This window comes from Talpa europaea, assembly GCF_964194135.1.
Source record: "Talpa europaea genome assembly, chromosome: 11".
In the NCBI taxonomy this organism is placed as follows: domain Eukaryota; kingdom Metazoa; phylum Chordata; class Mammalia; order Eulipotyphla; family Talpidae; genus Talpa; species Talpa europaea.
The window spans coordinates 21,239,618-21,256,016 of NC_140078.1; the positions used below are offsets into that span (position 1 = coordinate 21,239,618).

General features: G+C 42.9%; 1 protein-coding gene across 1 annotated transcript in view; it reads left to right on the top strand.

Moving 5' to 3' along the window:
* Positions 1 to 534: 534 nt before the first annotated feature.
* The window catches only part of CNBD2 (cyclic nucleotide binding domain containing 2), a gene marked incomplete at both ends in the record, with an annotated part of 48,319 nt that continues 32,454 nt past the window's right edge, over positions 535 to 16,399 (top strand). The window contains 6 exons of the mRNA XM_084247657.1: positions 535 to 585; positions 2,945 to 3,082; positions 5,423 to 5,476; positions 10,860 to 11,023; positions 15,606 to 15,762; positions 16,229 to 16,380. Of these exons, the coding sequence (XP_084103783.1) occupies positions 535 to 585; positions 2,945 to 3,082; positions 5,423 to 5,476; positions 10,860 to 11,023; positions 15,606 to 15,762; positions 16,229 to 16,380 (716 nt within the window). The remainder of the gene's footprint in view (positions 586 to 2,944; positions 3,083 to 5,422; positions 5,477 to 10,859; positions 11,024 to 15,605; positions 15,763 to 16,228; positions 16,381 to 16,399) is intronic.

The window sequence follows — 16,399 nt, forward strand, 5'->3', positions numbered from 1 at the left end:
TTTCTTGTGTCTCTCCCTGGATTCTTTTGCATCTTTTCTCTAGTTGGAGGGGATAATGGGGATGGGGTGGGGAGGAGGTGAACCAGTTCTCTCTGTTCTCAATCTTGTAAGTAGTCAGTATCTTACCCAGCTGAGGTATTGAATGTCCCAGCTCCCAGCCCAGAAGCCTCCTACCTTCTCTAAAGTGCCCCATGACTCTGGCCCTCATTTAGCCATTGTGAGTCTCAGTTTTCTGTATGGAGTAGGTGTGAGGTCCCTCACCTTGTGGTAGTTGTGAAGATTAACTAGGATATTGCTTATATGTGCTAAATTCCCAGATTCAAAATCCTTCCCACTAACCTCTCTTCTTTCTAGAATCCTTCATTGTGACAGAAGATTCTGAGGACAGTATTTTATTCCCACAGTTGTTGGTAGGGTAGAAGGAGCTCTTATTTTGACACTGAGGACAGCTATTTGTTTTCAGTATAACTGAATTCTTAGGAAAAGATTCTTGACAAGCAAAGGGACTAGTTGTCACTTGAAAACTCAGGAACCATGAGGAAAGCTATGGTCTCTTACTCCTGGCAGGTCCTGAAGAAGGAAATGGTGAGGAGTGCCCAAGGGTCCTGAGAGGGAAGAGTAGAAGACTGAACAAATATTTTGAAAAAGGGAGAGGCAGATGAAGGAGGTGGCCACGGGTGAACATGGCCACCTTGTACCTTTTGGATTCATACCATGGCACACAAAGGATAGAGTTCTAGAGTAGGCTTCAGAAAGATTGAACTCTACCCCTGCCTCCTACCCCTTCAACACCTGGGAAATCAGAGGATAGCTCTGAAATCCCAAGTGCTGCTCTCTACTTGCCGTTTCTTATAAGATATAGAAAGAATAAGGGCTGGCAGCAGGAGAGAGGAACAGGTTAAACTTATAGACTCTGGAGCCAGATCACTTGGGTTCAAATCCCTATCTACTATTAGTCATGTGACTAATTTTAGTATTAGGCAACTAACATGATTTGCTGTGCCTGTTTTCTTCTCTATAAAGGGTGATGCTAATTGTTTCTGGGGAAATTATATAACCACAGCTGTCTTAAAGATGAGGCTGGAAGTGTGCACTTTTGGGTTCTCAGCAGATTCTTGGTCCTGCTTAGATTTATTGTTTTGTTTTGTTTTTTAAGATTTATTTATACAAGAACTGGGGTACAGTCAGAGGCGCAGGAGGGTGAGAGAATTCACCAGAGACAGAGTGGGGAGCAGAACAGGCAGCTGGACCGAACTGCTGAGGGGAGCAGTGGGTGAGGCAGGAGAGATCTGCCATGTGGGTTTCTCCCTGGCTGGCCAGGAATTGAACCCATGCTGCAGAGGCTGCAAACATCCTCACAGCACAGTGTTCAGCCCTAAGCTGTGCCACCAGAGAGGCCCTGCTTAGATTTATTGTTAAGTATGTTCATACAAATAAAGATCTTAGAATAGTACCTAACAGTAGCAAAGTTCATTCAATAAGTCTTAATTTTATTAATAAAGTCTTCCCCCCTGTTTACAGGTTTACCACTTTCCTGAGGTTGATATATTTTAAATTTTTACTAAATTATTTATTTATTATAAATTATACTTTATTAAATTTATTAAATTTACAATATATGTCTCTATGAGGAACTGTAGTATATGGAACATTTTAAAAAATTGTATCACAAAAGGCATCATATTTCAGCATTTTTTACTCTAAATTATGTGTGTACTTTACTCATGCTGACACATGTATCGCCTATGCTGCAGTCCTGTGACTATAGGTGATGTGTTGATGTTCCCCTACTGATGGACACTTAAATTGTTTCCAGCTTTTCACTGTTAGTATGTGCCAGTGTGGTGGCAATGTGCAGCATGGCTATCTCTTCCTGAACATATGATGGTTTTTCTGAAGTATGTACATGTATTGCATATAATTCCTTGATTGTAAACAGTATCCTCAGCTTTTCAAATGTTGCCAGATTACCCTCCAACATGGTTGTGACATGTTTCCTTTCCCCATTCTGATAAGTGTAGGAAGGTATTTTGTTACTTATTTACTTTCCCATTATTTCTAGTGACGTTAAGAATCTTTTCAGGGCGCCTCCCTGGTGGTACAGCAGTTGAGCGCTGGGTTGCGAAGCTGCCTGCAGCCTCTGCAGCGCCGGTTCGATCCCCGGCTGCTCCCTGGCCACCGGAGGAGGGTCCCATATGGCGCGCAGACCTCTCCTGCCGCCCGCTGCTCCCCTCAGCAGTGTACTTCGGTCCTTCTTCCTGCTCTGCTCCCTGCTCTGGCTCTGGTGAATTCTCTCACCATCCCGCGCTTCTGACTGTACCCAGTGCTTGTATAAATAAATAAATAAATCTTAAAAAAAAAAAGAAAGAAAGAAAGAATCTTTTCAGGGTAGCCATCTGCTATTCGATGCCATGGCTGCCCTCAGACCCCTCAGGAAACGAAACCCAAGATGATCAAAAAGAAGACTAAGAAGTACATCTGGCATCAGTCAGACCAATGTCAATATTAAGTGTAACTGGCAGAAATCCAGAGACATTGATACCAGGATATGAAGAGTCAAGGGCCAGATCTTGATACTCAGCATCAGTTATGAGAACAAGAAAACAAAGCACATGCTACTCAGTGGCCTTCGGAAGTTCCTGGTGCACACTTAGCTCATGGTGTACTGATGACTGTTTTAACATCTGCCTCCTGGGATGCAGGGGGTGACCCCATGTATAGTAGTTGACCATTTCTATGGTATAAATACTTCCATGGTGGCCAATTTCAAGTTGCCAACATGCTTTTAAAATATTTGAAGACTTCCTGAACCTGTCACCATGGCTCCAGCACACCGCTGCCTCTAATCCTATTACATATCACTTTGTTAATCTTGTTTGCTATCCAACTTGCTGTTGACTGTTGAAAACAGATGGCTTCCACTGATCATGTTTTGTTCCCACAGGGGTTATACCAGCTCACCCTGGATATCATTGTGATGATCCGAGTGTGTAAAATGTTCCGCCAAGGCCTCAGGGGATTCCGAGAATATCAGATCATTGAGACTGCTCAACGGAAGCACCCTCTCTTCTCCATCTGGGATGTAAGCAGTTAGACTTAGAAGGATGATGAGGGTTTAAAAGATGTCAATAAATAGCACCCCACTTCTGAGCCCAAGCTTTGAATGAACTGAGAGATAAGATGAAGGGCAAAGCAGATGGGAGACCAACTGTCACTTCAGTAATGATGAGACATATTGGAGAATATCACTTACATTGTACCATCAGGCAACAGCGTTACCTAATACTGAACCCCAGAATTAAGACAGTGCTAGACCAAGACAACCTTCACTACAGTAGCTGGGCCTGCTGCCTAAAACTCATGGCAGAGAAGGATAGAGCAGAATCTGAGTTCAGTTAGAAGGAGAAGCGTACAATTATGCCCAGTTTCTCTTTCCAGATTCAGCAAGGAATTTGTCATTCTGTCAGTGTGGAAGGAGAGGGGCTAGTTGTGTTCTGCTGGAACAACTCCCTCCACATGGAAAGAAACACTGGGAGTGAAACACTGTTCATCCCAACAGAGAGCCAGAACAATCCAGGAGTCACAGTAGAGATGGGGTTTTCTGGATGCATGCCAACTCTTCATCTCCTCTACCTTCTTTACTGCCCCCCCCCCACTTAAACAAGAAAGGAACATTTACACCTATTTATTATGGTTTCCTGCTTTCTAGATTTTCTAGACAATCCCAATTTCAAATGTTTTTTCCTAGCGGTAGTTCATGAAACCATTTTTGGCTCAGAAAAGCTAATCACCATTCTGTTAACTTGTTCTGGCTTCCCAATGGTGAATTCACAGCTATCCAGGGTTTCAAATTCTCCTCAGCCAATGCCTAGACAAACCCTGTCCATTTTCATATTGTGTCAAGGGTGATTGGGTCCAACTCCTACCTCCCTCCTGCATCCAGTGATTCACTCCAAAAAACTTCCCAAAATGATTTCTGAAGAGTAGCCAAGAGGCCTATGGCTGGTGATGGGGGGAAAAGATAAGTGGCCTTAGATTGGTTTCTAAAGGTATATCAGGCTGAGTTTAAGATGTAGCAGGGAGTGGGTACCTATGGGCTTTCTGGAGAGGAAGGATATGTTCCATTTAAAGACATTCCAATTAATATATTTTAAAGACATTATACTGGTCAAACAAAACAAGTCTGCAGCCAGAGTCTTCTCTGTAGTTGGGTCATGAGATGGGAAGGGATGTAGAAGTATAATCTGAAACTGAGGTTAGTTCTTAGGAAAAACATTATGTCTCAAGGTGTCATGTAGTGATGAAGTGATGGGCCCTGAAGACCACAAGTCTTTGATTGCCAGAAGACTTGGACTGATGCCTGGGTAGTTGGAAAGTGAAGATCAGAATCAGATTTATCACCAAGGGATACTGTGAGGCTAAACCTAGTGATACAACTCAGGGTGGTTTTAAGCAGAGTAAAAGCCTCCCAGGGCAGCCTATGAGAGTCATATGGCAGTTGGGCAGAGAGCTAAGGTTCTGAGGCAGAGGCTAAGGTGAAGAGATCATAGACTGGCTTTCAGTAGCATGTGGATCTTTCTGAGCACCCTTTCTTTCCTTCACTGGTCTCCCTGAGAAGCAGCAAATGGACACACAAGCTATAAATGAGGCAGAGGACAGAGATTTGAGTGGTCTCTGGGCAAGGATGTAAGGTGGTCTTGGAGGAGAGAATGTGAGCCCTGGTTTGCCCAGGATGGTGGTTAGGTCTTGTTTATACCTTTCCTGCTCCCACTTCCCTTTACATGTCTTCTGTCTCTGTCTTTGCACCTTTCTCTACTCTTTTGTACATCCTCTGTACATCTGTCAGGAGATAGGATTGGATGAGTCTATTCCTTAGATCTCTTACACCTCCTCCTCCTGGCCATACTGTAAATGGAAACCATTTACTGGTCGTGTGATCCTTGGGCAAGTGCCTTCATCCTCCTCAAGTTCAAAACATAGCTTGATAATATTTGCTTTGTCCTGATGATGACATGGAATAAGACAAGGAAAATATACTATGCCTGGTTACTTAACATAGTCACTTAAACGTCATGAAGGTTGACATCTTTTGTTCCTTTTAAAACCTCTTTTTCTCCCCCTCTATACTTTCCCTTTCATTTGTTCTTTCCCCTCTTCCTTTTTCTCTCTGTCCTTCAGCTCTTTATCCTTTTCTCTTTCCTTCTATCCCCATCTTTCTCTGCCTTTACAATAAAATGTTGTCAATGCTAGGCCCAAGTGTTGACTTGGGGTTTGAGTGAAGGTGAACATAAGAGCCGAGATTGTAGCTTTCTTTGGCTTCCTGCCTATCCCTGTGATCTAGGTACACAGGAGGGTTTCAGATGCAAAATTCTAAGAGCAATCTTGCTGATTCTCCTTTCTCTCCACCCCTTCCTTTTTTCAGGAAAGGAAGCAAGGTCGAATCACATTTGATACCATGGAGTTTGTTGCAGAGGAGGTATGCATAGCTCTGACCTTGCTGTTGGGAATTTTCTTTCTTAATCTTGGCTTGGAAGAAGCACTGGGGCTGGGCATTAGGGTGGCTGGGTTCATTTTGGGTTCTGCCACCAACCCAATGTGTCAGCTGGAGATTGCCACTTGGTTTCCCAAATTATATAATAGCTGACCTCAGTGATCCCTTCCAGTTTTGGTGTTCAACACCATAAGCACCCTGAACCTATCATTGCTTTATAGCTGAGCAGAGCCAGTGCCAGCAGGGGAGAATTCCTGCACTTGGACTCATGGAAAAGTACTGGAGGCAAAGTAGAGGGTGTGAGAGCCCAGAAGAGTGGAAATAATCAGGATGGCAGCAAAAGCCTTGACCTGTGTTTGAATTCTGACCCTGCCCCAAACTCTCCAGAGACACTGGGCATACCTACCCCCACCTGGCTGGATGAGACTTTGGACTGTGCAACCTGTTCACTGAATTTAAAGAATCATAAGTCAGCTTCTTTCTCTGGATGTTAAATTAAAACTTAAAATCGTATTTAAATTTTAAAGGAGCCTAACTATTTTTAGGGAAGGTCTAAGTTCTCACCAATGGAGCCCTGACCTGTCATGTTGCTTTTTGTCTTAGGGAAAGTGAGAACAGAGCTTTATAACTGGTATCAGAACCACCTCATGCCACCCCACCCTGACCCTTTCCCCCACCCCCTGCAACCAAGATATGGCTTCCTTTGCTTGTCTTTCCTAGGCATAAAGTAATTTCTCATGCACCATCATTTATGAGCACAACTAAGTCACTCAGATTTTGGGTTTCAGTTTTCCAGACCAGCCAGTATCTGAAATGGGCTTTGAAGTAACCTAAGTTTTAGGCAGGAGAAACTTGGGGCCTTTCAGAGAGTCACAGAAATCAAGAAAGGAAGGTAATTCTGTGTGTGCCAGTAGAGGAAGAGTAGAAAGCACAAAAGAAAAATTCATCATACAGGTAAGGCCTGTCAGTCTCTTGAATGAACTTTGTCTGTCTCAGGCTCCAATATAGGGATGGAGCCTCCATAGAGACCCAGTGTAAAAACCTGCCCTCTAAGGCAAGAAAAATAAATGAAAGGTATCTAGATTGGAGATGAAGAAATAAAAAAGTCACTATACCCAAATGATATTATATGCAGATAATATTATATAATATCTATTATACTATACAAAGGAAATCCTACAGCATCCACAAAAAAGCTATCAGAAACAATAAATCAATACAGTAAAGTTGCAGGCTACAAAATCAGTATACAAGTATCTGTTACTTTCTCTATGCAAACTATGAAGTAGCAGAAAGAGAAATGAAAACAATACCATTCACAATCATAGCAAAAAGTACAAAGTATCTAGGAATAGATTTAACCAAGGAAGTGAAGGAAAGTATACACTGAAAACTAATAACTATAAGAAAGAAAATATCAAAATCAACAAACAACTATGAACCAGAGACACTCTATGGGGGTTAGGGGGCGGGGAAAGGAGGGATTGGGGTCAAAATAAGAGGATTGTACTTGTATAGGGAATATAAAAATAAAATTTAAATAAAAAAAGAAAATATAAAACAAACAAAGAAAACACTGTTGAAAATCTGAGATTCATAACAAAGAACAGCAGTAACCTAAATTGGGTCATAATAAATTGATTTCCCTGTAAAAGAGACTACTTTTTGTTTGCATAGAAGAACTGGAGTGTAGGCCAGAAGTCTGGGGTGAGGGTGGGTGTGAGAGCATTCACCATAGAGTGGGTGGATTTACTGAAATACACTGCTAAGGGAACAGCAGGTGAAACAGGAGAGGTCTGCTGTGCCATATGTGGGTTAGCTTCCAGGAATTGAACTCAGGCCATAGTGGTGATAGTGCTGCGACTCAAACCCTAGGCTGCCAGGGAGGCCCAAGACTACTACTTAAAGCCAAGGCTGAGCTCCCACCCCTGGTTGAGATATCTCAGCCTTCTGCCAACCCCCACAAAGAAATGCTTGAACAAACTATAGAGTTCAAGCACCTACCAATAGAGGGAGAAGACACCCCAGGATAAGACTGTGCTGGGATAAAAAAGAACACAAGTCCTAGCCTGGAGACACTGAGACTGAGGAGCTGGTCTGGAAGAGGTGATCAGTGTGGATGCCTAGCACACAGCTCTGGCACCCACAGCACAACAGAAAGTTCAAATTCCTGAATCTACTGGAGAAGACCCTTTGGTACACATTGTCCTGGTCCTCTTCTATACTCACTACTCCTTGTTAGGACTAGTCCCCAAATTAATCCAACAGATGCAAATACAACAGTTGAAAATCTATTCCTATTAAAACTGAAACAAAATTGAAATTGGGGGAACAGAAGAACACATCACAAATGCCAAAGCAAAAAATCCCCATAAGGAGCCCAACTCAGTGGAGTTGTGGAGCATGACAGAAGGGGAATTTAGGGCAACAGGTGTGGCAATGCTGATAGAACTCGAAAATATAATGGAGACTATAAAACAACAGAATAAAGAAGGAAAATAGGAAGCAGCTGTAGGTAGAAATAACAAAGCTAAGAAACACTATAACCAATTTTAATACAATTGAGGGCCTTAATAGCAGACAAATCGAGGCAATAGGAAACACAAGAACAGAACAATGTAGAGAAAAATTAATTAAATAAAACAGTGTAAGCTCTCTGGGACAATGTAAAGAGAAATAATATCCATATCATGAGGGTCCTAGAAAAGCAAAAGAGAAAGGTATAGAAAATTTAAAGAAATAATCACTGGGCATGTCTTCTGCCCATCTGTGACTGCAGGTGTTTCTTTTCACAAACCTTTCCCTTTGCAAAGCAGCAGTAGCAGCAGCAGCAGCAGCAGCTCTTTCTGCCCACTTGTATCTGTGCAAGTGTCTTCTCCTTTCCTTTCCTAATAAACCTGTCCTTTTAAAATGTAAAACAAAACAAAACAAAAATAATCAGTGAAAACCATCTCAGTGTGGTAACTAGTTACTGCTTTCAATAAATGTCAGTCCATACTCTTAAATAAATAAAAGTGTAATTATAGTTAAGAGAAAACAACAACAAAATAACAAAATCCAGATAGAACTTGATGTAGAACATGCATAAAAAATAAATAAAATCTCATGAGGTGATATAGTATGTCCTGTGTAGGAAGTCCATCCTAATTAGGCCATTTTTTTTCTTCATGTATTTTTATTATTTAAAAATTAGTTCTGAAAGACAGTGTAGTGGTTTTTTTTTTTTTGAAGAAAAACCTGGTTAAAAATGGACAGAGGATCTAAATAGACATTTCATCAAAGAAAATATACAGATGGCCAAAATACATATGAAGAGATGTCTGCATCACTTATTAGGGAAATGCAAATAAAAGCCACATTGAGATTTCATTTCATATTGGTTAGAATGACTATTATCAAAAGGTCAAGAAATAATAAATGTTGGTGAGGATGTGTAGAAAAAGAAGCCCTCATGCCCTGTTGATGGGAATGTAAATTGGTATAGTCATTATGGAAAACAGTATGGAGGTTCCTCAAGAAATTAAAAATAGAACTACCATATGATCTAGTAATCTCCCTTCTGGGTGTTTACCCAAAGAATATGAAAACCCTAACTCAAGAAGACAAGCATCCCTATTTTCATTTTAACACTATTCATAGTAGCCGACATATGGAAACAGTGCAGGTGCCCAACAACGGAGTAGTGGATAAAGAAGATGTGGAATACTATTCAAGTCATAAAAAAGGTGAAATATTATCATTTTTGACAACATGGATAGGCCATGAGGGGATGATGCCAAGTGAAATGTCAGAAAGAGAAAGACAAATACTATACAATGTCACTCATTTGTTGAATATAAAGATAACAAAAAATAAAAACCTTTAGACTTTGACAACAGAATGGAGGTGACCTGAGGTGAAGGACGGAGGGAGTGGGTAGAAGGGGCCAGCTAGTTGGTGGTGGATGATGACTGGACATTCGGTGGTGGGAGTGGTGAGAAAAATGAATCTTGGAACCTCTACAATGTTGTAAACTCATGTTACCTTAATTGAATAAGAAAAAATAAAAACCTGCCCCTTTAATAACTATTAATAGAGACACCTTTCCTTTTGGAGTTCTAAAATCAATTGTGGTAAAGTTGCATAACTTTGTGAATACACTAAAAGTCATTGAATTGTTTTCCTTAAATGGTGAATCTTATGGTATGTGAGCTATATCTTAATCGGATACATACACTTATATGTACATAACCTGTCCCTTAGAAAAGCACTTGAATTGTTACTGAACCTCAATATAGCCCTTATTAGACCTCTACTAATACTAAAAACTTTTCAAAAAATATAATTATAGAGCCTTCTAATCATAGATTCATTTATTGTTCAATTGTGAAGCATTGGAAACAATGGATACACTTCAAAAACATAGTTTAAAAAGTGAATTTTAAAAAAAGCAAATATGTCTGCAATCTGACAACTATGTACATAAATGCGTTAAAGAAAATGACAGTCTACAGAGTGCTAGGAAGGGACTGCTCTTTTAGCTCTGATGGTGCTGCAGGCTCTCCCTGAAGATGTGGCAGCACAGACGCTGAGAGCAGAATGAGGAGGTAGAGGCAGCATATCCATGTGAAAATCCAGGGGAGGAACATTCCAGGTAAAGATCTACAAGAGGTAGGTAGAAGCTAGAAACTAGAGAATGAAGGGGAGAGACAGAAGTTGAGGTAGGGATCTAGGGAGGCAGGAAGTCAGACCATGTGTAGCCCAAAGACTGTGGTATGGAGCTAAGCTTTTATCCTAAGTACAGCCAGTGTGTGTGTGGTATGTACTCATACCATTTTCCATCAGGCAAGAATGGCATGGTGGGTGAATGGGTAGGTCTGCCCATCCACTGGTGTATGAATCTCTCCACCAGGGTTAGCTCATAGTTTCTGTAGATTCTCTTTGTTCATTAGTCTCTTGTGGCATGCTGAAGTATAGTTTGACTCACCCTTGTTACAGTGAGTACTGTCCTGAGGAGCCGCAGAGCCCAGAGAGCCCCAAATTGCCTTAGAGGGTGGTGGTCAATGAATGGTAGAGGCAGTATGGTCAGTAGTTGGGTTTACAGGTCTTGGCATATAGCAGATCTAGGTTATAATCCTGTCTAAGTAACTTCATCTGTCAAGTGGGAATAAAAATTGTGCCTCATTCTTGGGTAGGGTGAAGATGTAGTGAGATGGTGTGTGTGAGATGTGTATTCCAATTCCTGGCCTAGAATAAGTCCTCATTTCATGCCAGCCACTATTGCATGGGGAATGGGAAAGCATAAAAGCATGAGTGTGTGGGGAGTTGTCCCATGGCTCCTGGGAGACTACTATGTCTTGTGTGTGTTATTCTGGTCCTCTCTCCACAGGGTCACTTGCCTCCAAGGGCAATCCAGATTGCACTGAAGAAGCCTTCCTGGAGGACAGAGGAGGAGATCCAGTCCCTTTGCAACATCTTGCAGGTTCTGGATAGCTTCCGAAACTATTCGGAGTCCCTCCAGATGCTGCTGGCCAAAGTCATGCGCTTTGAACGGTGAGTGGGGGCATGGCCCTTGGACAAGTGGAGATGTAGACAAGAACATTCCCAGCAGAGGGAACCCTCTGCTTTATTCTAGCCCAATGAAAGAGCCTGTCCCTACTGTCTTAAAGATTCTATGGCAGGCAGAATGATATCATGGAAAGCAATAGAATCACAGAGTTAGATGCTTGAATTTATTTATTTATTTATTTATTTATAGAGGCATGTTTATTTATTTATTTGTTTGTTTGTTTGTTTTGTTTATACATGCACTGGGTACAGTCAGAAGCGCGGGAGGGTGAGAGAATTCACCAGAGCCAGAGCGGGGAGCAGAGCAGGCAGAAGGACCAAAGTACACTGCTAAGGGGAGCAGCGGGTGGCAGGAGAGGTCTGCGCGCCATGTGGGACCCTCCTCCGGTGGCCGGGGAGCAGCCAGGGATTGAACCGGCGCCGCAGAGGCCGCGGGCAGTTTCGCAACCCAGCGCTCAACTGCTGTGCCACAGGGGAGGCCCAGATGCTTGAATTTAATGCCCTGTCTACCTCAGTGTGTGGGTGTGAACTCAAGGCAAGTCACTCAGCTTCCTTGTCAGTGAAATGAGGATGATAGTATGGATTTTGCAGGGTTTTTATGAAAATCAGAGTGATTATTAAAGATAACTACTAGTTGTTGATTATTTCTAGGATTGGGGAATAGCAGATTAGACAGGATTCTTCCAATTGAAAATGACAGAAGATGCAGCCCAAGGGAACGCATGGCTCATCACCTGAAAATTCTGGGATAGTTCTAAACTTCAGGTTTAATTGGATTCAGGGGTTCATTCACTAAGACACAGTGTCTGTCTGTCTCTTGGCACTTCATTTGTATAAGCTTCCTTCTAAGCCAGATTCTCCTCTCATGGTGATGAGATGGCTGCCACACCTCCAAACTTTCATCTTTCCTGTTTCAGTCCATTGAGAAAGAGAGACTACCACTTCCCAGTCCTTCAGGTCAGAGTCTTGGGTATAGTTCTTTCAGAACTAGATTGACTTTGCTTGAATCATCACTGGGTCAGTTACATGCTGATTGTCTAACAGTCAAGAAAGTATGTTTCTCTTAAAGCAAAATCAGGGTACGGTTGGAAAAAGGTGGCCAGATACTTAGCAGCAAAAACAGTAGATGTCTGCTATAGGAGAGGCCTACTGCTGCCTCACCTGTCAGTCACTTCAGTTCCCTGGGCCCCACTTTCAAAAAGGTAGATTGAACTAGAGGGTCTTTCTTTCTTTTTTTTTTAAAACACTTCTTTTTTTTTTTAAGATTTATTTATTTATTTGTTTATTTATACAAGCACTGGGTACAGTCAGAAGCGCGGGAGGGTGAGAGAATTCACCAGAGCCAGAGCAGGGAGCAGAGCAGGCAGAAGGACCGAAGAACACTGCTGAGGGGAGCAGCGGGCAGCAGGAGAGGTCTGCGTGGGACTCTCCTCCAGTGGCTGGGGAGCAGCCGGCGATCAAACCCGCGCTGCAGAGGCTGTGGGCAGCTTCTCAACCCAGCGCTCAACCGCTGCGCCACCTGGGAGGCCCTAGAGGGTCTTTCTTGGTCCAGCTAAGAGACTACACTTGAAGGAACACTGGCCTGTGCTCCCTAATTCCCCAAATCTCATGTCCTGGCTAAATATGCCTACTTTCATCCATCTAGTCATTGTCATCTGGGCTATTTCTCCTTTCCTACAATTAATAAAGCCTATATGTTATACCTGAATAAGCCCACAGGGGAGCCTGAGGCTGCTGACTAGCTAATGTGATCATTAGTCTGTCCTCTGATCCCTCCCCCCAGGTGTTTGCCATAGGGTCATGAGGGCAGTGATGTTCTGGGAGCTCAAAAAGGAAGGCTCTGCTCTGAACTGGGTTAGGGAGGGCTTCCTGGAAGAAGGACCTGAGTTGGACCTTGAGCTCCTGAAAGAAGTTGAATAGGTAGAGAGAAGGCCATATCAGACAGCTGAGCAGTGTGGACAAAGTAATGGAACAAATAGAGTATCACTTGTCTGAGCAGAGGGTTGGCTCTCCTGTTGCTGGCGAAGCCTGTTGGTCAGGAAGGAATGGGAGGTGGCAGTGAGGTGCGGGGAAGGAGAAATGGTACTGATCTGGAAAACATTTCACCTAATCATTGGGGCTTATCTACAAAGGCCACTGACTCATCAGACCATCGCAGAAACTCAAAGGCAGAGTTCTGGGCTACTTAGCATCTTCTAGGTAAAATACAAACTTAGCCCATCTTTTCTCTCCCTCTCCTCCCCGAGAACCTCCCATCTCCCCTCTCCCTCTCTATGAATCATGCAGTTATCCTTTGTGCCATGCTTCCAGTCACCTCTGTATCTTTGGATATGGTGGTCCCTGTCCCCCATGTTCTCAATTTCTGTGCTCACCTGGATGATTCCAGACACCATCCAAGAGTTTTCTCTGGTTTCCCTAAACTGGGTTAAATACCTTTTTCTCGGGCCTCCCCAGTGGCGCAGCGGTTGAGCGCTGGGTTGCAAAGCTGCCCGCAGCCTCTGCAGCGCCGGTTCAATCCCCGGCTGCTCCCTGGTCACCGGAGGAGGGTCCCGCATGGCGCACAGACTCTCCTGCCGCCTGCTGCTCCCCTCAGCAGTGTCCTTCGGTCCTTCTGCCTGCTCTGCTCCCCGCTCTGGCTCTGGTGAATCCTCTCACCCTCCCGCGTTTCTGACTGTACCCAGTGCATGTATAAACAAAACAAACAAATAAATAAATAAATTAAAATGCCTCTATAAAAAAAAAAAAAAATAAATAAATAAATACCTTTTTCTCTTTATCTCTAAATAAGCCCATGTTTACTTTTCTCAATACCTCTTTAAACCTTACCTCCTGCGCTTGACCACAAATTTGAGAACAAAATCTGTGTCCTTCATAACTGGGCCAGACAGACATAGTTGGTGCTCATTTAGCTTATTGAATGAATGCAGTAAATGAATGAACATAGAAATGTTTGAGCTTGCATTTGGAATACAGAAATGTCCCTCTGAGATTAAGAACTAATTCCCAGTTTACTCTAGACCTGGGCACCACTATCTTAAGGGTTTTGAGTTGGGTAGGAAGCTATTGGGGAATCATAATAAAATTATTTATCTGTCTTTCTGGGCATGCTCATCTGCATTTTACAGACTAAGGCTCAAAGAGGGAATATGACTTGCCCAGTCACGCACAGCTAGGGGCAGAACCAGTATTGGATGCTGATCTGCCGCGGACCAGCATAGCAGTAGACGATGAGGCCGTCTCAGGGTTGAGAGACTGCGCAGGGTGGTCAGGGATTCGGTTAAAGAAATGACAAACAGACACACTTCAAGAGAGAGTGTAAATCTGAGTGCGCCTTTATTAAGCTAGTGGTCAGTATACATATGTTTTTTCTAAAGGCATAGGAACAGTGAACATAAAATAGATCAGTTTGCTCATAGGCTTAGCTTAATTGACAGGGCAGTGATTTATGTCCGAAGTTACATCTGGACCTAGCCTCATTCCTAATTGGACAGGCTATAAATTCTTTCTACTGTTCTATATAATTATTTTCTAGTTGCACTAACTATCACTATTACCTACTCATTTTTACTCATAATTAATTGTCATGGGTGAATTTATTTTATAATGCAGTTAATATCATAGGTACTAAAGTCAAGCACATAATAGAAAGATTATTAAACTAACAATTCTATTATTACACAGTGTTTAGTAATGTTTCATTTGGATTAGCCTGTTTATTAAATTATGTATGTTTTTTAATTAGCAATCAATGACCAGAAAAAGGAAAGATTTTAGAGAGACAGTTGTAGCAGAATAAAGTTTGTGGGCCTTGAGAAAGCGAGATAAGGTTCTAGGTGGTCAGCATTTCTTTTAATCATCTTTGTGGCAGCTTCTGGTGGTCATTATCTCTTGGCAGGCATTCAGCTTCTCTGCATCTTAGGGAGTTCGCTGTTCTCCCCCTGCGCGCATGGTTCCTTGCCCACGCCGGACCTCAGGGACCATGGCAACAGCCATTAGCCCTGAAGGTCACTGCAGGGGGAGGTGCAGCACTGGTCAGACTTTAAATCCAGAGATTTTTTTTTTTAAATGAAAAGTATGTAGGTCCTTTATTTTGATATGTGAAGTTTGATTTGATTTTTAAATTTTTTTTTTCTTCCTAGGAAGTTTCACTTTGAACACATCAGTAATGAGCCAGTATGGCCTCTCCTCACACAAAAAAATATTAATACCCTTTCAGCAAATCTGCTTGGCAACTTGTAGAATTTAAAGCCAGAGCTCTTAATCATTTAGCTACACTCATTGCTTTCAGCATCTATTCATTCATGTACTCACTGACTGTTCATTGAGCATTTACTGTGTGCCTAAGCAGACTGCCAAAGGCTCTGTTCTCAGTCTAATGGTTGCAGGCAGCTGGGTGTATGCTAATGAAGAGGTCAAGCTTGATGGGGCTGGGCTGTTCTGAGGCCCCTTCTAGTCCCAGTATGTTCTTTCACCCCCCGAGAGCAAAGAGCACGACTAGTCCAGATCTCTACATAGTGTTGATACAGCTCCATGCTGCTATCAAGTCAACTGGCTGGTCTTTTCCTAGGTTTGGTCGCAGGCGTGTGATAGTCAAGAAGGGGCAGAGGGGCAGCAGCTTTTATTTTATCTACCTGGGCACGGTTGCAGTGACTGAGGATGAGGATGGCAGCAGTGCCTTCCTGGACCCTCACCCGACATTGCTGCACAAGGGCAACAGTTTTGGGGTAAGTGTGGAGGAAGGGCCTGGTATGGGCTGGGGACTATGACAAGACTGTTGCTAGAATCTCTTGGCCAGGCCCTGTCGAACCTTATATTTGGTGCAAGACCCTATCCTGTTGTGGATCCCAGTGCCTTGATAGCCAGGGTGACCTCTTTATAATATTTAAGGAGTACGTTCATCATAAGTTCCTTAGAGATGTAGTGATGCCCCCAGCAGGTCTCTCCAGCTTCCTCTCCTCTGGCCTGGTGGGCCTGTTGCCGCCTTCTCCACAAGCTGTACATCAAGGGGGAGCAGAATGGGCCCACAGAATTGGGAGGGGGAGCAGCATGCATGGCAAGCATTCTCACACAAAAATCTCCGTGGAGGAGAGATTTCTGGGGGAGATGGAAGCAGGAAAGAGGTGTAAAGCTTGCAATCAGGAAGCTGGAAATGGCCTCTCATTTGCCTTTGCCCCTGTTTCCACCCAATAGGAAAAGGGCCTTCTGAGTAATTCATTAAGGAGGGCCACCGTGGTCTGTATGGAAGAAACAGAGTTCTTGGTTATTGACAGAGAGGATTTCCTTGCTAACAACATGGTCCAGGAAGTTGAAAAGGATGCTCAGCAACGGTTTGAATTTTTTAGGTAATTCCATCATCAGTCA